The sequence below is a fragment of the Electrona antarctica genome (genome assembly GCF_951216825.1).
Source record: "Electrona antarctica genome assembly, chromosome: 5".
Lineage (NCBI taxonomy): Eukaryota > Metazoa > Chordata > Actinopteri > Myctophiformes > Myctophidae > Electrona > Electrona antarctica.
Window position 1 is genome coordinate 40,860,043 of NC_136810.1, and position 23,441 is coordinate 40,883,483.

Genomic DNA, 23,441 nt, shown 5'->3' on the forward strand with positions numbered 1-23,441 from the left:
ATAGCGGCCTACGTTTACAGTAAACTCTTCTAGTATGTAACAGCTGTTATAGGCTATATGCAAAAATCCCTTTTTTAAATTTGTGAAGGGTCAGAAAAATCAGCATAAAGAAATCGTGTGAATGATTACATTTGATTTTATGGCGTAAAACATCTATACACAAATATATTAAAAATAAAATAAAAACACAGACTACACAAATGGAACAGAATTTGAGAGCAGGTAGCCTATGTAAAGGTTTATTTTCATCCAACAAAACTTTTTTCAATATTAACCATGATGAACCACAGACAGTTACCACACCAGGGCAGCAGAGATACAGAAAAGAACGAATCTGTATTGGCCTATTAGGGCTATGGACCAGAGCTAGGTATTCTGTATTGGCTTATTAGGGCTATGGACCAGAGCTAGGTATTGGCCTATTAGGGCTATGGACCAGAGCTAGGTATTGGCATCGTTTTGATGACAAGAGTATACTGACACTTTCGTGCTGTAAAGGGCATGGTCACACTCACACCGCACTTTTATTCTGCCTATGAGGGCGCATTCTGCCAATTTAATTAATTTCAATGGGAATGGAGCAATTTTGTATTATTAATATTATTATTATTATTATTATTGTGGCAGACTGCATGGGCGAGTGCTTTGGCATGGGGGGTCTGATCAAAATATTCCTGTGGACAAGTGGTGAAAACTAGCACATGTGCTAACACATGTACTGCATGTAAACGATGCATCTACAATTTGTAAACTGTGCAATGAGCAATGTAATTGACATAAACATAAACATATGGAATGAAGTCTGTACTGGTCATATGGAGTGTGTCTTGAGTGTACAGGGTTTGATGAGGTCAGATCAACATATGGAATGTCAGAACAGGTCAGCTCCATATATGGAGATCTAAGGGTGGCAGCGGGGGCAGTGTCTTGAGTGTACAGAGTTTGATGAGGTCTGGCCATATGGAGCGTGTCTTGAGTCTACACTACAGGGTTTGATGAGGTCAGATCAACATAATGGAATGTCAGAACAGGTCAGCTCCATATATGGAGATCTAAGGGTGGCAGCAGGGGAAGTGTCTTGAGTGTACACTAGGGTTTGATGAGGGCCCAGGTAGGGTCGGGCCTACATTTTCAGGCCTGTTGAGAACTCTAGTTTTCACCGGCTGCCGGGCGTGGCTGCACTAATAACTTTGGGGCAGGCCCGTCTAGAGCTTGAATTGAGGTATCAGTCAAAAGGGAGACATCGAAGAGGAAGGACGGGTGGGAAAGGATCAACATATGGATGTCAGAACAGGTCAGCTCCATATATGGAGTTCTAAGGGTTTGAGGGGTTTGAGGTCAGATGTAGAGTTGCTGGCCGGCTCCATGCAGATCTAGGTGATGATCCATTGATTGATTGATTGATTGATTGAAGAATTTATTAACAGTTTGCAGAATTACAGTACATTTCAAGCACAAACTCAATACAAAGGCTGTTAACTGTGAGTGGACGACCCAATTAAGCATTACACTTGTTTCCAACAGGGTCCACCATGTTCAAATCATCAAAACATTTAGAGACGTACAAATAGACACTTCTATAGACAGAACAGGAATTCATCAAAAAGGAGGTAAAAAGGGAAAAGAAATATATACAGTGAGGGGAAAAAGGGGTGGGCGGTGGGGGGGATTCACGTTCAGCTCCGTTAATTTGTTTGTTTTCCTTGGAGGAGCTGCGTTGGGTCCCCAAGTCGGCTCCGTGGCCGTACCTTGAGTTGGCTGTGTGGCCGTGACCGTCTCTTGTGTTGTCCTTGCGTTGGGTCCCCAATTCGGCTCAGTGGCCATACCTTGAGTTGGCTGTGTGGCCGCGACCGTCTCTTGTGTTGTCCTTGCGTTCGTGTTTGAGGGATTCCGATTTTACAGGGGCCAGTTTCGAATTGCAGCCATCCGTAGGTGCCCTTTGAGAGCGGTTTTGAAGGAGTCAAGGGATTCGCATGTCTTAATGACAGTTGGTAGGGCGTTCCACATTTTGGTGGCATAGGAGCGAAAAGAATTTAGTCCCTTGTTTGTGCCGAATCTGGGTTGTACATGGTTCGTTGCACTCCCTCTGGTGTTGTGGGTGTGGACTTCGTTAACATTAAGGAAGTATCTAGACAGGTACATGGGTATCTTGGTGGTGTATCGAATCTTGTGGACCAGACCCATTGCAAGTTGCTGTACTCTGTCGTCGACCCTAAGCCATTCCAGCCTGTCGAAGTGGGCAGGGGTGAGGTGGGTTCGGGGGGCTAGATCAAGTAGGAGCCTGACCAGTTTGTTTTGGGAAGTCTGGAGCCTGGTTTTAAGGGCCTTTGAGGTGCTGTGGTACCAGGAGGTGCATGCATAGTCAAAGAAACCCTGTACAAGGGCTCCTGTTAAGGTCTTCAAGGTGTTTTTGTTGACCAGTGAGGAGATCCTGTAGAGGAATCTTGTTCTATGGTTGACTTTTTTGATTACGTTGGTGGCCATTTTATCACCGGAAAGATTAGCCTCCAGGATGGAACCTAGGTAGGTAATTTCATCTTTACGTGTGATAACATTGTCACCCACTCTAACCAAGAAGCCATTTGCCTTGCTGAGATTACTAATAGAGCCAAAGAGAATGGATTCAGTTTTTCCCAGGTGTAAAGATAGTTTGTTATCAGCGAGCCAGGTGCAGATTCTACCGAGTTCAGAGCTGAGGGCATTTTCAACCTGCAGTTTGTCCCTGTCCGAGACCAGCAGTGCTGAGTCATCTGCGAACAGGAACAAGTTGCAGTCACAGGCTGAAGTCATGTCGTTTACATATATTAGGAACAGTAGAGGTCCTAGTATGCTTCCTTGTGGAACGCCACAGCTCACTGGGAGGGGGGGGGACAGTGTTCCGTTCACTTCCACCATCTGTTCTCTCCCCTCCAGGTAGGATTGCATCCAGCTCACTGATGTGCTATCCAGTCTTCACTCATGTCACTGAACAGAAAGATTTATTTCCCCATCTTTTGTGCGCAAGTATGCAGTGGTAAAAAATAAATTAAGAATTCGAAGTGATGGTCTAGTAAGTACACTGCAGCTTCAATATTAGTCTATAGGCTAGAGCAAAAATAATAAAATATTAAATGCTATTGAAAGTGTGTTGAGCTGCCCTATAGGCTATATTCCTTGGTAAACATAAATAAATACAACTGAAATCATATGATCAATTTTAATATTGGCTACTGTCTGTCAGGGCAGCGTGGCTGTGTGAGAATGTCACCATGACGTCGGTGGGGGTTGTAAGCAGTCACGTGAACAGCGCAGGTCCCGATAAAGCGCTTCTCGGGCCAAGTGTAGGTCTGTTATTCTGATGCCCCTCTCGTCTCTTCGACTGAGATTGTCTTTTCTCCAAGCAGCATAACAATAGAGAGAAAGCACATTCGAGTAGAATAACTTCTTTCAACCTGAAATCTTCCCGTTGTAGCTTTTCTTTCCCAGATTTCTACACATATCTGATAATTCGTCGTGAGCTCTGGGATGTGAGTAGCACACATTTACACATTTAAATTAGAATTATTATTTTTTACAAAATCAGGTTGTTGTTGCCGGACATTTTATTGTCTTTTATGTTTTAGGCTTCATTTATGGTATTTATTTTTCATCCGTCATTTCATCGGTAGCCTATATGTCTTTGACCAGCCAACCATTTTAATTATTTTACTATGGTGGATGACAACAAGACAGATAATTGGTTAAATTACATATCTCGCATCGGTATGTGTTTTATTATAGTCGATATAACTATAGGCTACTGTAATTTCAAATGCTTCTTTGTAGCCTATAGTGCACCTTAGTGCACGAACCATGTTTACAGTGAGCTGTGAGCATCGGCTATCATGTATTTCCTATGTAAGGTTATTTCTAGCATCCCCTTTAAATGCCCAAGAAGATGGCTTCTGTCAGATCACATGTAAGCGTATAGTAGCCTAGGCTACCGCGATAATACTATACGAAAATGGGTATTGTAGGCTAGTAGGCTAATAACGGACAATAATTTAACTGACTGCAATTAAGGGGCAATTCTGAACAAATTAAAAATGTAAGAAAAACATGCATTGGTGTTACGTTATGATTATGAATGCATGCAATTATATTTCATTTCTATATTCTCAGCAGTCTTATTGTGTCCATGTGATCGGTGTGGTGTGGCTCTACCCCATCAACTAGGAACACGTTATGACTGTCATTGGCTGAACATGAGGGCAGTGTAGTGGTGCCCTGCATGGATAAGAGATGTCGAGTGAAATGTTTTGGTGTTTAGTTGTCCATCTTCCCTGCCCCCCAGTGCTGTTGTCCTGGCCTGGACAATGGTAGCCTCATGCACTGTTTCAGCCTCTTAACTGAGAAACTGTTGGGTTTGTATAAGGATCACAATTCACAAGTGATTTGTAATTGTTTGCAATATTGTAAATGGCGGAGATGACAGGTGCTATTAAAATGTACCTGATGATTGTTGTTGTTGTTGTTGTTGTTGTTTTAAAGTTCGTTTTTCACAAGATGCAATTTGTTTAGAGTTCCTACTTGCATTCAGAGCAGAACCACAGACAGAAATGACTATAATAGCCTAATTATTATATTAATGCTGAACAGGTTGTCACCAATTTAAGCATAAATGAGTGAAAGGTGCATCTTCTGGTGCCATGCATGTTATGGTGAGAATTAGCTATAATTTTACGTTTCTGATTACCATTGAAGGGGTGAGTGGAGGTGTTGGATGTCAGTCATGTCACTATAGCTGCATGGAATCAGAGATTAGTCTATATTTAATCCTAAATCTGATATTCCTTGTCCCAACTGTCACCCCATTGGCCGCTGTATAGGCCCATGTCACGTGTACTGTTCAGTAGCATTTCTGTATGTTCAGGCGAATGTGTGGGTATAGTTTTGAAGTGATTCGCCTACTGTATCTACTGAAGTGAGTCATTTTAGACATGCTTTCTTTGATTATTTGGCTGCTGACCAATTGGTGCTTTACAAACAAATATAACACAAACATAACACTTTTAATATGAATATGATATGAATATTGCAGCCTAATATGCTGTAAAACTTTCACTTTCTTTATCTATATGGTCCGGTCCTGTATGGGCCGCGGTTGGTGCTGAGAAATGTGCTCTCTTGAGTCTTGCGAGATCAAATGAATGATTCATAATTATCTTAATAGCCTAATTTTTGTATAATGGTTTAGTTTACGTGGCACAGAGTCTCGCCAGAACTCACACAGCAATTTATTGGTTATTTTTTTAATTCGAATCTTAATTTAATACATTCGATTATTTTTTACATTCGAATATGGAATATTTGTTGGCAGCACTACAATGCCTACTTGTTTGAATGTATTGTTATCTGCCACTGGTTTATATTGGTTTATATTGTTATATCGCTACATTGTCAGGATTAGAGATAACTTCTATTAACATCTTAAACAGGATAATGGGGGAATGGTTATGGTCAGACACAAACTTTCCACTACCAGTTATGGGCTGTAAAGTTCACTGTCTATATTTTTGCAGGCCTCTGTAGAATTGGTTTATGATTTGAAAAGTAGGCTGACAGTGTCTTTGAACTGATGATGGTAAGGTAATGATAATGATTATATTAATTACAACTTTTTTTGGTTTAATTTTCATAGGGCGTACACTACAGGATTTAATGAAGTGCTGAAACATGTTGACGTGTTGCAAATTGCAATTCAGATTGCTCGGTCCTTCTCTGAAATGACGTGTGATGCTTGGGCAATACAATCGAGTACAGCTCAAACAAAGTGCCGTGCGATGTCCAACTCATCAATTACAGATGGTTGCATAATTCTCATGCCACTCATGACTATGTAAAATCGGCAGAGAGCATCTTAGTGTTACCAGTTTCTCAATGAACTAATTAAGGGATACATTTCCTTCTCTGAGCAGTACCTAACCTAGTTTTTTGGTCCATTTGCTCGACCACATGCATGGGGGAATGCCATATGGAGCTATTAGCCAAAGCCACACACCCCTATAGGAGTGATAGATACGTACCTTTATTATCCCATGGGGACAATCAGTCGCCCAGCAGTAACAGCAGTTAAGGTTACAGCTTACATTTAAAGAGTGCCGTGATTTTTGTATTGTTTCCAGTTTTTCATGTGTTTATGAGGTGACAGTTTAGTTTAGTTTAGTTTAGTTTATTTAGGATCCCCATGTTGCACCTGGCAACAGCTATTCTTCCTGGGGTCCTCACAGAATAATATACGTACAAAAAAACATTACAACATTACAGATATCACAAAAGAAAAGAAAGAAAACAAAAAAACAAAAAAAGAAATACATTAAAGCATAACTACGGTTAGTGCATTCACTCTAGATTACATTAACTGGTATATTGACATAAACAGAATTACAATTTCGCCATATATATAAGAAAATCCTTCAGTCTTTTCTTAAAGTGCCTTTTACCCTTAATTTCTGTGATGCATACTGGTAGAGAGTTCCAGAAAGTCATTGCCCTGTACATGACTGTATTCTTCATTGCATCAGTTCTTGGCTTAGGCACTGTGAATCGACCCATTGCAACATGTCTGGTATTATGTCTGTGTCTATCACTGGTATAATGAATATTTTTATATAAGCATTTTGTTTTTTTATTTGAACAAATGTTCCTAAAAAATCCAGCCAGACTAGCAGCTAATCTCTGCTCCACCAACAGCCATGACAGCTTCTGATGATTTAACAGTGTACTAGATCTAGTATTGCAGTTCAGGGCAAGGCGAGCTGCCTTATTCTGGGCTATTTGTAATTTACACAGGTCCTTTTTAGCTGCATTGGACCACACAACTGGACAATAGTCAAGGTGGGATATCACTAGTGCCTGGATGACCTGGACAGCAGATGTTGGAGTTAAAAACTCAGCACATCTCCTAATCATGGACAAACCCCCTCCCATTTTCTTAGTTATGAGAAAATGGGAGTACTTCATTAGACCCCTTGGTGTGGTTGTAATGTGCAATTATGTCTTCCCTTTGTATTTAGGGTTTCTTCCTGGAGGCTGACAGTAAAACGTGCCAATGAAAAAAACAGTGATATAGTGACATCACAATATCATCCCCTAACCCCTCCCCCTTTATCATGCAACAACAGCTGTGAGTGAGTGAGGCTTCAGTTCAGGTGGATCACCACCCATCACCACTCACCAGGCAAACCAGGCATACTTACTGAACTGGTGGGCGAGTCCACACAAAAACATAATTTTAACAAATACTGTACACTTTTTTTGAACGAAATCTTCCTCCTTATATAATAATAATACCTGATGATCATGTTTTAGGGTGAAAAAAAATCACGGAACTCCATCTTGAAGTATAAGAAAAAGAAAAAGTAGGCCTATACAGTATAGAAATAGTAAATGCGACCTGCTGTCGCAATTAAGTCCATATCCCTGATGTCATCAATATTAGTATATGGATATATGTCAGAATCTGTTCTGACATTCCATATGTTTATCCTTCCCCATCCATCCTTCCTCTTCGATGTTTCCCTTTTGACTGATACCTCTCCATTTAAACTCTAGACGGGCCTGCCCCAAAGTTATTTGTGCAGCCGCGCCCGGCAGCCGGCGAAAACTAGAGTTCTCAACAGGCCCCGCCCTGGGCCCTCATCAAACCCTGTACACTCAAGACACTGCCCCCGCTGCCACCCTTAGATCTCCATATATGACATTCCATATGTTGATCTGACCTCATCAAACCTCACTCAAGACACGCTCCATCGCTTCTCGCCCTCAGGCGTCTTCTTACTGGTACTAATACTACAGAGCAACGGTAAACGAGGGTAAAAAACAAATCAGGTGTCTATATACAGTCAATCAGTGCGTCATAAGTGTATCACGCATCTCGTCAGAATAAAGACAAGAGAAATAAGATACAGGCAGTAAGATACAGTAAGATACAGTTACCATGTTCTGTTCATAGCGGTGACACATCCAGTGGGGAGGAGGAGAGGAGAAGGAGAATGGCTTTATGCTAACTCTCCATTGCTATCCCAGTGGTCATATAATATCCTCATATAACTGTGGTGGTGAGTGTGGAGGAACTGCTGAAGGAGATAACGCAGGCTTTTTAACTGAGGCACAATGAGTTGGCCCTGTGATGAGATAAGTCCTCCCATGTGCCATGCATTGTGATAAAGCTGTAACAAGCTGACTCGCTGCCAGTCCCTCTTGTCTCTGTGTTTCAGGAGGACGTTGTTTTGAGTACCAAAAATATGGTTTGGCAATATTACCTCTTGGGAAGCTGTGTGAATGTGTCTCTAGTCTACAACACGATTCAGACTGAGTCTGCTCATTTGTGGGTTCAATTGTTGTTCTAAATTCCTTCTGAATTGTGTTTCCTTCCTGTACAAAGGCATGTGTTTTATTTTACATAATACATTGTGGCATATAGCAAGGTCAAAGTCTAAAGCACTTCCATATTTCTTGCTGTGTTTTACTAACAGGAATGCATAGTAACTGCTTCCAGATGCTCTCATTTATATGCTGCTCTTTATGTTTTTTTTGTGTGTAGGAGTGTCTAATGTACTCTAGGTTATGTGTGTTTTATGAGCCGCATGTCATTCCTAGCGTCTTTTCTCATGATTTAATGTTATAGCCAGGAAGTGTCATTTGATGTATCTCACAATTTGATGACATTGCACATAACTGAGGAACATTCCCCCACTCTCTCTCCCTCCTCCACCCTCTGCCTTCTTCCAGCCCACATTTGTGGGAATGGAACATGATGGAGGACAAAGGGCCTCGTGTAGCCGACTACTTTGTGGTCGCCGGGCTGACGGACTCGTCCAAGCCGCTGGAGGACGAGCTGCACTTTGAGGATGCTTGTCCCAGGTCCTCTAAACCTAAAGCCCCCATCACCGATGTGGCCGTGGTCATCCGCTCCCTGGGCGAGGAGGTCCCGCAGGGCTTCACCTGCTTGGACGCCACACCCACTGGCCTCTCTGCAGAGCTCAATGGAGCCAGCCTCCGAGGGCCCCAGATCTTCCTGTGCTTTAAGCGAGGCAGAGATAAGCCTCCACTGACAGACCTCGGGTGAGTAGTAATCCCCCTCTCACTGACCCATCGCTTGCCCAGCCGTGGCAGTGATGCTAATCCCTCCCCTTTCTTAGGTTGCTATAATCTACTCTCATATGCATGCACTCGTTTGACCCCATCTCTGCAATGGATATATATATTATTCGTTAGTGCCGGAAACATGATGCAGAGCCTTATAATCACTGTGTGGTTATTGTTATTTTGAATATTTTGATTATATTGACCTGCGTGATGTTTGGACAAAATCTGTAGGTGTACTATACAAAAAATTGTTTTGCACAAAGTGGCCTCCTGGTGGCGCTATAAGAGGCCAATGTGAAAACCTTTGGGCAGAGGTTCAGCTGTGGCATTCAGGGAGTGTGTGCAGAGTATGGCTGCAATCAAGCCAACGGTGCCGGAGATTATAGCTGTCCACAGACGGACGGACACACGGACACAGTGCAAAGTGCAAAACATACTCTCTCCACATGCCTTCGGCCTGGCGGAGACAATAACACTAGCAGCCAAACAAATGGAAGTAAATATTGACTGTGGCTAGTAACGTTGTCTACCCAACCAGCCATTTTGGCATGTCATTATTGATACCTGCAGTAGGTCCTTTTCTATTTCATAAATTCAATGTGCTTATGGAATGACACAAATGGTGTGGTCCATTCCTTGTCAATGCTGCCTTGTATCACTTGCCTTAATCCTTGAATCACAGGGTCCTGTACGAGTGGAAGGAAAAACTGAAGCCAGGCTGTCACATTGTCCAGACCACACCCTCAGGTCGCCCTGCCAACATCAGCAGCTCTTCGTCCCAGCGCATCTACATCACGTACCGGCGTGCCCCTCAGTGCCAGCCACACACCTCACTGGCTGTGACAGATGTCTGCATCATTGTCCCCGGTAAAGGGGAGACACCCCCGCACACCTTCTGCAAGGTGGACAAGAACCTGAACAGCAGCATGGTGAGACAGAGAGCTCAGACTGTCGTATTGTCTGTCTGTATGTATGTATTGCATAATATAGCAGAATGTTTCCTTTGATGTTTTTTCGGTTTTGCTGATGGTCTACCTTTTCCTACATTCCAGTGGGGTTCCTCAATCTACTTATGTTACAAGAAGTCACTGGCTAAAACTAACACAACTGCATACAAAGCAGGTAAACTAATGTGTGATTAAGTAATTTCTCATTTGTGTTTGGCGGAATTTAAAATGTTTGGGTGGTAACTTGGGTGAGTGGTATTTGGTCTGTGTTTCTGTCCAGGTCTGCTGTGCAGATATCCTGAAGAGGACTATGAATCCTTCCCCCTGCCTGAGTCTGTGCCTATGTTCTGCCTGCCCATGGGGGCAACCATTGAGTGCTGGCCAGCCCACACCAAACACTCCTTGCCAGTCTTCTCCACATTTGTATTGACAGGAGCCTCTGCAGAGAAGGTACAATGACCTACTTATAACCACTTTAAGGTGCAAAGTTTGCAGAGCATTTTAAGCAATAAATATGTATAGTATATTAAAACAAATGCAAATGAGCAGAATTGAAGACCTACCTAAGCTTGTACATCGCAATTCATTAAATTCAGTGTGCAATGATGTATAAAGTCTGACGTTGTTAAGACCTAATAATGTATGCTTTGGTGACAATATGTGTGGTGTGATGTACTGTATCGCTCAACAAAAGTTCTGCATTTTCATAACCTTTCAGCAGAAAAAGTGTCAAAATACATTATGTTTGTATAATGACTGTTGCTGTAGAGGAGTTGTTCCCCTTTTCTTGCATTCACTGGATTTTTAAAATGGTCTCCATTTCAGTTGGTTTCTCTCCTGTTTTTTGTGTCGGATATGCAGTCACACAGGCACAGCTTCTTTCTTTCTACATCTCTCTCTCTCTCTCTCTCTCTCTCTCTCTCTCTCTCTCTCTCTCTCTCTCTCCCTCCCTCCCTTATGGATTAGCTTGCCAAATCTATATCCCCTACTATTTCCAAGAAAAGAATAGCTGCGCACATGCTGACTTGATTAGAACATTTTGCAGGTCTATGTATGGAATACTAAATGGCTGTCAGCATGGGAAAGCATTGCAATGCGATACAGAAGAAAATTCTCTGCTGATCTTTCTAATAATGCATTGCTCATCCACCTGCACTTACTCCGGCACACAGATGTTTAAATGTGGAACGCCTTCTTTCACTCTGTGTCCTCCTAATGGCCGTTGTTCTGCGGGCTATTCTCCTGGCACTGTCTTGCCTGCTGTATTTTGTTTATTTATTTGTGCTCTTACAGTAAAAGGGTTCTTTCAATATAGGGATATTTTCAATGCATCATCTTAGGTGCTTTATTTTAACCCATTTTGACCTGAGATCAGATTCTAAAAATGTCTTCTACATCCTGACAGTTTTCTGAAAAAGCTATGTTTCTATGTCAGTCGTTCTTCGATTTTTCAAAAATAGCAGACCTACAAGCTCGTAGCGCGCCACTCGGTGGCGCGCTATGAGCTTGTAGATCTGCTATTTTTCAATAGCTAAAGCATAACATAATGCTAACACCTAAAGGGGTTCCCGCCCAAAATGGGTTAATGAATATTCCGCTCTGTATTTGCCATCACACTGTACTGTACTAGGAATAAAGTGAAGAGCTTTGACCACAAAGTCATGTAATGCTAATAGGATTTTGTAATGACTGCAGCAGAGAGCTTGCATAATTTCTTCATTTGTGGGTATGTAATGGGAAGTGTAAGTATGGCTTTCATTTGCGTTTATAGTTACAGTATGCTTATATATTATAATCAGAATCTGTTCTTGCGCAGGTGTACGGTGCAGCCATCCAGTTTTATGAGCCCCACCCAGAGGAGAGCCTGACCGATCGACAGCGAGCCCAGCTGGGCCTGCAAAGCTCTGATTTCCAGCCGGACGGAAGCAGAAGCATCCACAGCAACAAGAGCATCTGCCTGCTGTCCCACTGGCCCTTCTTCCAGTCCTTCAGGAGTTTCCTCACGTTCCTCTATAGATACTCCATCTCCGGGCCGCACGCACTGCCTATTGAAAAGTGAGCACATTTTATGGATTTCATTTTGTGCTCTCTTAATGGAAGTCTGCAGGCCATGCATGCAGGGCGTCAGAGCAAGTTCCCTCTTAATCTTGTTGACAGCTTTCAATGAATCTTCACAGTTCAGCTTTTATTTTGTGGAATGGTCATTGTCCATCTGTCACTGACTCCCCATTGTTGAAACACTGATGCATGACAATCACTCCCATGCATTGTGCCAGAAATGTGCAGAAATGTATCCCAATTACTCGTTTCGCTTTCCCGACAAATTCTACATGGAAACATATACGTGTAGGCATTTCATATTTTACTGGGTAAGTTCAAATCAAGTAATGCCCCATCAATAACTGGACAGAACGTTGACAACATTTTATAACAGACTAAACACAGACAGACAGGGCTCTGGAATGCTTTCATTTGGTTGTAACTTCATTTGGTCTGATTGGTCTGCGATTTGTTTTGTAAATATGCAAGCAAAGTTTTGATTAGTCCCCTTTTCCTGCACTATTGCCTCCATAAATGTATTCTATTAGAGATCCAATCACGCTCTGTCTTGTCTGTCGCGTTTTAGAACAACCATAAACAAGCATAAATTCAGCTGTTTAACTTATCAAAACATAACATTTGATTAATTTAACTAAAATAAGAATACATAAAATCATCTTCCCAGTTTGCCAGTAATGGCAACAAAACCTAAACAAGAAAAAGTGCCCCTCGGGGCACAGGTCTCCACCAGGTCAGGTCAGGTTGTGGCCTCCTGGTGGCGCTATAATAGGCCAATGTGAAAAGGGTGCCATTTCTTCTTACGCCTTTGATGGCAATTGGATGATTTGAGGCATTTTGTTCCAAAAATGTGTTTTGCAAAAAAACACCTGTTGGTGGCGCTATAACAGGCCAATGTGAAAAGGGTGGGATATATTCCTTAGCCTAGTAGGAAAGTGCTTGAAAGATTTCACGTAAATTGCACACTGCGTTCATGATTTGAGGCTTTTTGTTCAAAACGGGCCAATCCTACAAACTTGGAAAACCAATGTTAGCCAATTAGGATGGAATATGAAATATCAGACAGATCTGTCTTGAGCACATGACTATAGAGATACTGTGTAACGATTTGCGGGATTTTTGGACAGAATCTGGAGGAGTAATATTAAACCATGTGATTTACAAAAGTCGGCCTCCTGGTGGCGCTATAAAAGGTGTGCTTGACCTCTAGGGACTGTGCATGCAACATTTCAAGCTGATCGGTACAATTATAGGTAGAAAATGTTAAAAGCTGCCTCATGGTGGCGCTATAACAGGCCGTTCTGGAGAATTTGGGGCAGAGGTTAATCGTTGGCATCCAGGGAGTGTGTGTGCAAAGTTTGGAATCGACCAGATTAATGGTGCCGGAGATTAGCTGTACGCAGACGGATGTACGGACGGGCGGACACACGGACGGAGTGCAAAACATACTCTCCCCATGCCTTTGGCTGTTGGAGACAATTAGATGAGATTACAAATAAGATGGAAGTCATAGGGTTCCGTTTCTTATAGACATTGCTCCCGGTCGGCTGTATCCAGAGTCTGGCTAAACTGGACTATTGCCCTACATTCCTTTTTAATGCATCCTTTTTATCCACAGGCATATCTCTCACTTCATGCAGACGGTCCCATTTCCTTCCTCTCAGAGACCACGCATCCTAGTGCAGGTGAGCCATCACTGCAAATCTGAAATGAAACAGCCACTTCTGAATCACAATCAGCTTTATTGTCACATCACAGATTTACAAAGTAAAAAAGCGGGTGAAATTAATTTTTGTGTATAGTAGAAAAGAAAGGGACAAAGAAGAAAGGGAGGGCTACACTGTAGTCAGAGAGATGAGTCTCCCACCTACTGATGCTGTGTTTATCAGAATGGTGTTCTCACTATTCTCCTATGTCTTTCACAGCTGTCTCCACATGACAGTTTATTGCTGAGCCAGCCTGTGTCATCTCCACTGCCTCTAAGGTACAGCTATAACCCAGTTTGCTCTCTGCCGTTTCACATTTGAAGCTAAGCCATTAATCTTCATTTTATCTCTCTCTCTCTCTGTGTGTGTGTGTGTGTGTGTGTGTGTGTGTGTGTGTGTGTGTGTGTGTGTGTGTGTGTGTGTGTGTGTGTGTGTGTGTGTGTGTGTGTGTGTGTGTGTGTGTGCGTTAGTGGTGGAAGTCTGTCTACCTTGCTGCTGAACCTGGGTCCTAAGAATGCAGCCACACTGTTGGTGCTGGCTGTCACAGAGCACAAGATCCTGGTCCACTCGCTCCGTCCAGCAGTACTGACCAGCGTCACAGAGGCCCTAGTGTCTGTATGTATCTGTCCTCTTTACAGAAATAATAGTGTCCATTGTTTAAGCTATCATATAGTGATGTCCAGCACAATATGTACTATTAAATGGGTTTTCATCAGTGTGTGCAACATGTACCATATACAGAAGAAGAAGGGGGGAAGCTCAATGTTATACAAATGTCTAACTACAGTACCTAGCTCCATGGTTACCATGAAAACAGGTCAATGTTTTGCAAAAGCACTGGTACTCATCATGGCTATATTAGATTAGTTCACTGACATGGATTATTATGTAATCCTGATGTTCTTCTAAACATCATTGAAGGGCCTCTATCCATCTCTTGCAGATGATCTTTCCCTTTCACTGGCCATGCCCCTACATCCCCTTGTGCCCGCTGGCCCTGGCTGATGTGCTCAGTGCACCGTGCCCATTCATTGTTGGCGTTGATTCACGCTACTTCGACCTGTATGTGCCCCCGGCGGATATCAGCTGTGTGGATCTGGACACAAACACCATCTCCCAGTGAGTAACCCCTGACCTCTCCTGCTTCATGAAAAATGGCCACCTTTAATCGCAACATTATCTTCCCATACATTAGGTTTTCTTGGGACTGGAACCGCCCTTTGCAAGGTTATCGTGATCTTCTATCAACACACGCTTTGTCTTATGTAACTAGAGGGGGAGTGGAATGTGAAATAGTATTTATTGCTTAGGAAGGAGCATTGGGGTTCAACTGGTCTCCCACATAAACGCACTAGATTCTTTTTTTTTGCAGAGAGATTAAATTGTCAGTTCTGGTGTCAGCGAGTCTGTCTCCCTCCCCACAACTGTTCCTCGTGTTGCACGGCGTGTCCTCCCCCGTAATGAAAACCATATGGTGCGTTTTTCAGCAAAGATGACAAGAGGGCCCTAACATGGAAGATCTTACCGAGGAGAGCCTGCAAGCATCTGCTTAATACCCTGGGCAAGCTCTACCAGCAGCTCATTGATGGTGAGTCCAAACGAATTCTGTATCCACCTGTGCCTTTTAGGGCATCAGGGCCTTTTTACCCATGTCTTTTAGGGCAAATACTGCACGAGAGTTATTCAAATGTTGACAAAGCCTTTGAATGTTAGCCTGCATGTTTTTCTTCAACCAGGCATGTTTTTCTAAAGGCACTTTAGTCCATGAAGAGGTCAATGTATTCAGTTAACTAATGTATTATTGCTGAGAATCCTGGCAAAGAAACATGGACTATATAATATAATCTGACAGTGTGTATCGTTAAGCTTCTCCCAGCCTTTTCCAGTGCATCCCACTGAAAACATTGCAATCAATTGCGAGATGGAGCTTCTGTAACAGAGATGTTCATGTTAATGTGCGGCAGTGGGGTTCTCTCTGCAGCCCACACATATATAATGGATGGTGCTTGTGCTGTGTGCACTGTGCACCCACACACACACAGGTGGTCTGCTGAGCCGTGAGGATGAGCATGTGGAGCAGAGGGTGACTGACAGTGAGCTCCACGGTGGGAAAAGCCTCCACACTCTGGAGATGGAGATCCAGGAGGCGTTCCTGCGCTTCATGGCAGCCATACTGCGAGGCTACCGCTCCTATCTGTTGCCCATCACTCAGGCCCCCTCGGAGAGGACCACGGACGCCAGCTCCCTCTTTGATCTCCAAGGTAATACAGTACAATTTCATATACATTTTCTGCCCGAGAGTTAACACTCAGGATTTTGCCGTGTAGGTCCTGTCTTTGCTAATTAAAATGCCATATTACATATATTACACAGTGGCGGAAAGTAACTAACTTAAAGGGGCATTCCATTCATTTTCAACATTTTACTATGTCATTAATATACCTTAGAGCTGTTGTGTGGAAATAATAAAAGAAAGTCCCCCCATTCTGTGTTTCCTAGAACTGTAATTGTGAAAAAAAATCATTAACATGGTGAAACACATCTTGATGACATCAAGATGTGTTTCACCATGTTAATGATTTTTTCAGACCTCTAGTTCTAGGAAACACAGAATGGGGGGACTTTATTATTTCCACACAACAGCTCTAAGGTATATTAATGACATAGTAAAATGTTGAACATGAGTGGAATGCCCCTTTAAGTACAATTTTGAGGTATTTGTACTTCACTCACTAGTATTTCATTTTTTTCCAATATTGTTACTTCTACTCCACTACATCTCAGATGCAAATAATGTACCTTTACTCCACTACATTGATTTGAAAACTGCTATTTTCAAATGATTTTTATATACATTTGAAAACTTGAAATGGGACATTCTGCATAATGAGTAGGCTACTTTTACTTTTAGTACTTTAAGTACATTTTGATGCCAATACTTTTGTACTTTTCAATTACATTTTGAATAACAGACTGGGCATCCCTGGCATATCTTTTCAAATGGGGGGTCCGCAGGGCTAATTAGTGTCAATTTGGAGGTCCTTGACATGAAAAGGTTTGCGAACCACTGGCCTAAAACACCCCTGTAAGTAATGACTAGGCTGATTTAGCTTAAAGCCTCTGTGGAAATTAGGTATGGCTGAGATGTCAGAGAAATTACCATGATTAATAGCACAATCACTGTGCACATCTGTGTTCTCTTATGTAAGCAGTAAACCGGAGAACTCCTTTCTTACTGCTGTATTAATATCCTTCAACTAAATTGTTGTTTTTTTGTGCCGTGACCCCTTCTCCAGCCCTCTGTACCAGCTCAACAAAGAAAATGACAAATTGTAGCTCAGCAGTCTCAGATATTACTGTGGTTGCTGTTTCTGTCATAGGATTCCTGAAGAGCAGAGACCGCTCCCATCAGAAGTTCTACTCGCTCATGATGAAGACTCAGATGTTCATTCGCTTCATAGAGGAGTGCTCCTTTGTCAGTGACAAGGATACTAGCCTGGCCTTCTTTGATGAGTGTGTTGACAAGGTGAGATTTGCCACTAATTCATATAATACCAGTAATGCATTTTCTGTGTCTGCAGGGAAGTCACATGGTTTCCGCTAGTTGTCTCTGAGTAATTAGGAACCCATTTCCTCTGAAATGAGCTTGAGTCATTTAGTGGAAGGAGTTAGAACATCTTATCCTGTTTTAAAATGAGTTATTCAGCAACGTGTTGCTGAATTCCACTCTATTGGCTGAACCAACATGTGCATGCTTGAAATTATTTGGATGTTCAAGATGTAACTAGAGGGTTTTATTTGTCACCCACTCATACGGGTACAAGCAGCGACATGTTGGTGTGGCAATGTGGCATGTTCCACAACTTACTGCTACAACCACCAACAAGATGATAATGCTAATAAAACTAATACAAATGTAAGTGCTTCTCTATAACAGGGGTTCTCAACCTTTTCATCCCCAATATAATTTGGCGACCCCCTGGTTGAGAACCCCTGCTCTATAACACTAAGCAACAATGTGCTTTCATAAATATCTCTCCTTTCCTTCACATCTCTTTGCCTTTCCTCTGTTATGCTTTTCCCTTCCATTCTGTATCCTCTCTCTCCCCCTCTCTGCTATCCTGATCCTTGACTGGCAGCTATTTACCACTGGAAACAAGGTAAGAACCCAGAGCAGTATTATATATTTGCAACAAACATTCATATCAAACTCCACATCTTAAGTTGCATGTTTTCCATAGACCTTCATTACCAATACAATTAGAATGCATACATAAACCACCATATCAAAATGCATTATAAAACTAGAAAAAGTGCCCTTCTGGGCACAGGTCTCCACCAGGAGGATAGGACTTTGTGAGATGTTTGGCAAAATGTTTAGGAGTAATATAAACATGTTTGCCTTTGATGGCAATTGGATGATTTGAGGCATTTTGTTCCAAAAATGTGTTTTGCAAAAATCAGTACATTTTGAAGCCAATACTTTTGTACTTTTCAATTACATTTTGAATAACAGACTGGGTGTCCCTGGCATATCTTTTCAAATGGGGGGTCCGCAGGGCTAATTAGTGTCAATTTGGAAAGTGTGCCCTTCTGGGCACAGGTCTCCACCAGGAGGATAGGACTGTGTGAGATGTTTGGCAAAATGTTTAGGAGTAATATAAACATGTTTGCCTTTGATGGCAATTGGATGATTTGAGGCATTTTGTTCCAAAAATGTGTTTTGCAAAAATCAACCTGTTGGTGGCGCTATAACAGGCCAATGTGAAAAGGGTGGGATATATTCCTCAGCCTAGTAAGAAAATGTGTGAAAGATTTCACGTAAATTGCATGCTGTGTTCATGATGTGAGGCTTTTGTTCAAAACGGGGCAATCTTGCAAACTGTGAAAGCCAATTATAGCCAATTAGGATGGAATATGAAATATCGGACAGATCCGACTTGAGCACATGACCATAGAGATACTGTGTAACGATTTGTGAGATTTTTGGACAGAATCTGGGGGAGTAATATAAAAAAATGTGTTTTACAAAAGTCGGCCTCCTGGTGGCGCTATAACAGGCCGTTCTGGAAAATGCGGGGCAGAGGTTCATCGTTGGCATCCAGGGAGTGTGTGTGCAAAGTTTGGCATCGACCGGGTTAACGGTGCCGGAGATTAGCTGGTAACGGACGGACGGAAGGACACACACACGGACGGACACACACACGGACGGACACACACACACACACACGGACGGAGTGCAAAACATACTCTCTCCCCATGCCTTCGGCCTGGTGGAGACAAAGATAGCAATAATAATATCCCTCGTTGACAGCACAAGATTGACAAACAATACAATTACCACAAGCTTCAGAGACAACTGACATTTGGGCAGGAAGCCTTCAAAATAAGAGTCTCTAGGGACAACACATTGTGGCCATATAAACTCCCCTTTGGGTTCGTTACATGTATGTATGAGAAGTATAAACTGTACTATGTCATGCTAGATCAGTTGTCTACTCCCCCAACCATGGTGTCATGCTCGTAGAACGCAGTAACATGCCGTGGTACCAGTAATTCTTTGATGTTCTGCACACAAGAAGAATGCCTCCTCCATCAAAGAACAGATTCATTCGTCCAAAGCAAACTTTTTAGTTTCGCTAGTGTGCAGTAAAGATGTTTGTCTGACTATTTAAATCTACTTTTGTGTTTGTGTCTAAAACTCTCACACACTATTTAACAATAGGCTTGGGCTATATCAGCTGTTTTGTGTATGCCGCGATGCGTACATGCACGCACATGCACGTGCGTGCACGCGTGCACGGGACGTCATTAAAACGCTGTGGTACCAGTAAAAAAACCACCATGACACCACTGCTCCCAACTCCAAAAGCTCTGATCCTACAGTATATGACTCAGCTGTACTGCGTGTGTGCGTGCGTGCGTGCGTGCGTGCGTGCGTGTGTGTGTGCGTGCGATGAATAAATCATGGACAGAGACAGTGAAGTTGAGAGGTCTTGTAGGCTAGGCTGAGCATTAGCCGTCCCTGTGTGTTAGCGATCTTGGTGTGCGTTATTGAATCAAGGGCCATTAGAGTCAACTGTGCTGAGAGTGAGACACTATGCAGTCCGCTTGTAGACGCTGAGGTGGCTCAAAGTCTGTGAAATGAATTATTTGTGCTTGCCATTACATATTTCCCCTGTGTTTGTCTCCTTGTCTGCCTCTCCAAGAACCTTTTCTTTATTTAATCTGTAGAGGAGTCGATGAGAAAGACTAGGGCAGCAATCCAAGTTAACTACACTTTCAATGTTGCAATTGTTGGCATGTTGTAAACTGTTGCCATCAATATCGTATGCATTCAGTCTCGTTCACAGCTGTGTAATGCCTTTGGAGGGAAAAAAAAGCTTTTCACAACTTGTAAGCCTTGCTGTTGTCCATCGACAGAAACAACAAAACAATCCTTCCTTGAGTCTTTTCTAGCAAACTTGTGCAATCAGGAAGTCACACTGAGGCATATCCTTATCCGATGATCCATCAGAGATCCTGTATGAATGGTTATTGCGTTTGTTATTGAGAAGTGAAAGTATTGATTCATTCATTGTTGAACTTGAAGATAGTAACAGGGTGATTGAGAAATATCTCTTAGGAAGGAAGAACAACGCAAAAGGAGAATAGAATCAGGGACAGGGAGGTCAGTGAGAGAACTAGTCAAGTGAATCATCCACTTGACTGAGTGGAACACATCCTGTAACATGCGAACAAGCATGCAATCTTGTGAGCATTTTTGTAGAGCTAATGTTTGAGTGGAATGGCTTATAAAAAGGAGCTATGTTCCCTTAGCCTGGCTAATAAGCCAGACGTGAATCAGCTGTTGGCAAAACAAAATCGCCTGCCGGCGGACGACAGTGTGATATTGGTCTGGCTTATTAGCCAGGCTAATGTTCCCTTGAATGCACATAACAGACACACTGGTATGTGACTTGCATCAGTCTTTACTGATGTGCAGATGAGGTATGACCTCACCTTAGTGAAAGATCTTATTTGTTGCTGTTTCTCCTGTGTATAATGTGGGCACGGTGCAGTGGGTGTCCCTCCACACGAGGCTAATGATAATGACCTGCTCACAGTGATGTTGTTAGCTGAAGGAAGTGTGGTGCTTCGGTGCAGAGGCAGACTCGCAGCCAGAGCTGTACTGGCTGTACTGTACATTGTAATGGTGTCGTGTTCCCAAAGCATCATGACTTTATGCAATTACATCCAGGTCAGTGGAGCCTGGATTATTAATTTAGTCCCTGGAAAGGGAGGGAGGAGAGTGTGGATCAGCTCCTCCGCCTTCACACTGACCTTTAGATAAGTGGAAGTGGGGCACATAGGGCCATAATCCTGATATTGATCTCCAGTCATTGCTGACATCTGTTTGACTGCGGCTGACTCTCATATCTGATCTGATCTCAGGGCTCATATCTGTACAGTATGCTGTGCTGTCAGTGAGCTCCATATGCACATCCATCGTTCCCCACCAGCTTTAGCGGCTCTTGAATCTGATCTCAGGGCTCATATCTGTACAGTATGCTGTGCTGTCAGTGAGCTCCATATGCATATCCATCGTTCCCCACCAGCTTTAGCGGCTCTTGAATCTCACTGGGTTGTTTGGATTTGAGATCGTTGAGCCGACAATAATAGAAAGCAGAACCCAGACCAATGAGTGTGTGTCGTCTCTTCCCCAGATGGACAGCGAGAGGCCAGAGGACACCAGACTGATTGAGCTGGATGAGTCCCATCGCAGTGAGCACACAGTCTACATCAATCCCCCAGAGCTACCACTTTTGCCTCAGGGAGAGGAGCACCCTCTGTGTTACAGGTACCATACTGTGCCACCCGCAGCTCACACTGCAAAATACTGAGAGTCAATGTCAATCTGACAGTGAAATTCAGGGTGAAATTGACAGTGGACACACTCTTGCTTTCACTTCTCTGTCCGGCTCTCTCTCACACACACACACACACACACACACACACACACACACACACACACACACACACACACACACACACACACACACACACACACACACACACACACACACACACACACACACACACACACACACACACACACACACAGCCTGCCGAGGGCACACAATGCCTCTCCTGAGGGAGAGACTAAGCTTAAATTGCCTCTATTGTTAAAGGATTTGTCACCACCACAGTACGGCTTTGTGATTATTTTCAAAGGAAACACATCAGCTCTCAGATTCTACATGTCTGCGCTCCATCTTCCTTCGTGTCTTTCGCTTCGCCTAGTGTCGGTGTGGAGATAAAGTGCATTTGATGTCTATTTTGGTACTTGTCAGAGTATGTGAGAGTCTTTGTCTTTTTCCAGCTATTCTGGTTTCCCTGTGCTGAATGCTAAGCTTCTGGAGCCACTGGAGGGGCCCAATCCCCCGACAGCCAGCATGGCCTCACGCCACAGCAGCCCCGCCAGCCCCACAGCTATCTTCAGGCGCTCCAAACAGGTCAGCCATGCAACTGCTTAGAGCAGCAAATTACCGGTATGCACATTTCCCATGCATATGTTTTACTAATTGAAGTGGATATTAAACAATCTGGGGGGTGTAGATTGCATTGCAGGGGCAATCACCATTAGTTATAGCTTGTATCTGTTTCAGGTTAGGAACTGTAATTGTTATAACAGTGCCTGTTATTTTACACTGTGATTTTCACCCAGACAAAAAAAGATGTTCCCAGCTCCATTATTCTTTTTTTTAATGAATATTAAAAAAAAGAAAATACCCACATTGTCAGTTGAAGGAAAATAACCCATATGGTACATATTGTACATTTGCTCATTTCTTTTCTCTTCGTGCTTGTCAGGAGATCAGATCAGCTCAGCGGATGGCCAAAACGTACTCCTCCATGCCTCAGATGTGGTCCAAGTGTCTACTGCGTCACTGCTTTGGCCTCTGGTTCATCTGCCTGCCAACGTATGTCAGCGCCTGTCACTCTAAGGTGCGCGCTTTGCGAATGGCCTATGACGTGCTGAGGAAGATGCAGGAGAAGAGGCTTCAGGCTCCTGATGAGGTAGGAAGCCACTAACTTCACCGTAGGCCAGTGATTCACAACCGTTTTCATTTCAAGGACCCCCAGTTTCATATGCTATAGTGTAGCATAGATTTTACAGTGTAGTTTAGTTTAGTTTAGTTTAGTTTATTTAGGATCCCCATTAGCTGTTGCACCTGGCAACAGCTATTCTTCCTGGGGTCCTCACAGAATAATATACATACAAAAAAACATTACAACATTACATATATAAAAAAACAAACAAAAAAAAAACATTAAAGTATAACTATGGTTAGTGCATTCACTCTAGATTACATCAACTGGTATATTGACATTTACAGAATTACAATTTCGCCATATATATAAGAAAATCCTTCAGTCTTTTCTTAAAGTGCCTTTTACCCTTAATTTCTGTGATGCATACTGGTAGAGAGTTCCAGAAAGTCATTGCCCTGTACATGACTGTATTCTTCATTGCATCAGTTCTTGGCTTAGGCACTGTAAATCGACCCATTGCAACATGTCTGGTATTATGTCTGTGTCTATCACTGGTATGATGAATATTTTGATATAAGCATCTTGG

At 42.8% G+C, this 23,441-nt stretch overlaps 1 protein-coding gene across 1 annotated transcript in view; it reads left to right on the forward strand.

Annotated features, from left to right (window-relative positions):
- Positions 1–3,364: 3,364 nt before the first annotated feature.
- Positions 3,365–23,441, forward strand: part of dennd4a (DENN/MADD domain containing 4A) — a 36,082-nt gene continuing 16,005 nt past the window's right edge. Inside the window, exons 1-17 of the mRNA XM_079501613.1 lie at positions 3,365–3,506; positions 8,752–9,084; positions 9,791–10,037; positions 10,161–10,230; positions 10,336–10,505; positions 11,872–12,110; positions 13,732–13,798; positions 14,039–14,097; positions 14,290–14,434; positions 14,763–14,938; positions 15,307–15,407; positions 15,862–16,080; positions 17,200–17,345; positions 17,959–17,979; positions 21,526–21,659; positions 22,182–22,314; positions 22,673–22,879. Of these exons, the coding sequence (XP_079357739.1) occupies positions 8,774–9,084; positions 9,791–10,037; positions 10,161–10,230; positions 10,336–10,505; positions 11,872–12,110; positions 13,732–13,798; positions 14,039–14,097; positions 14,290–14,434; positions 14,763–14,938; positions 15,307–15,407; positions 15,862–16,080; positions 17,200–17,345; positions 17,959–17,979; positions 21,526–21,659; positions 22,182–22,314; positions 22,673–22,879 (2,445 nt within the window). The 5' untranslated portion in view covers positions 3,365–3,506; positions 8,752–8,773. The remainder of the gene's footprint in view (positions 3,507–8,751; positions 9,085–9,790; positions 10,038–10,160; positions 10,231–10,335; positions 10,506–11,871; positions 12,111–13,731; positions 13,799–14,038; positions 14,098–14,289; positions 14,435–14,762; positions 14,939–15,306; positions 15,408–15,861; positions 16,081–17,199; positions 17,346–17,958; positions 17,980–21,525; positions 21,660–22,181; positions 22,315–22,672; positions 22,880–23,441) is intronic.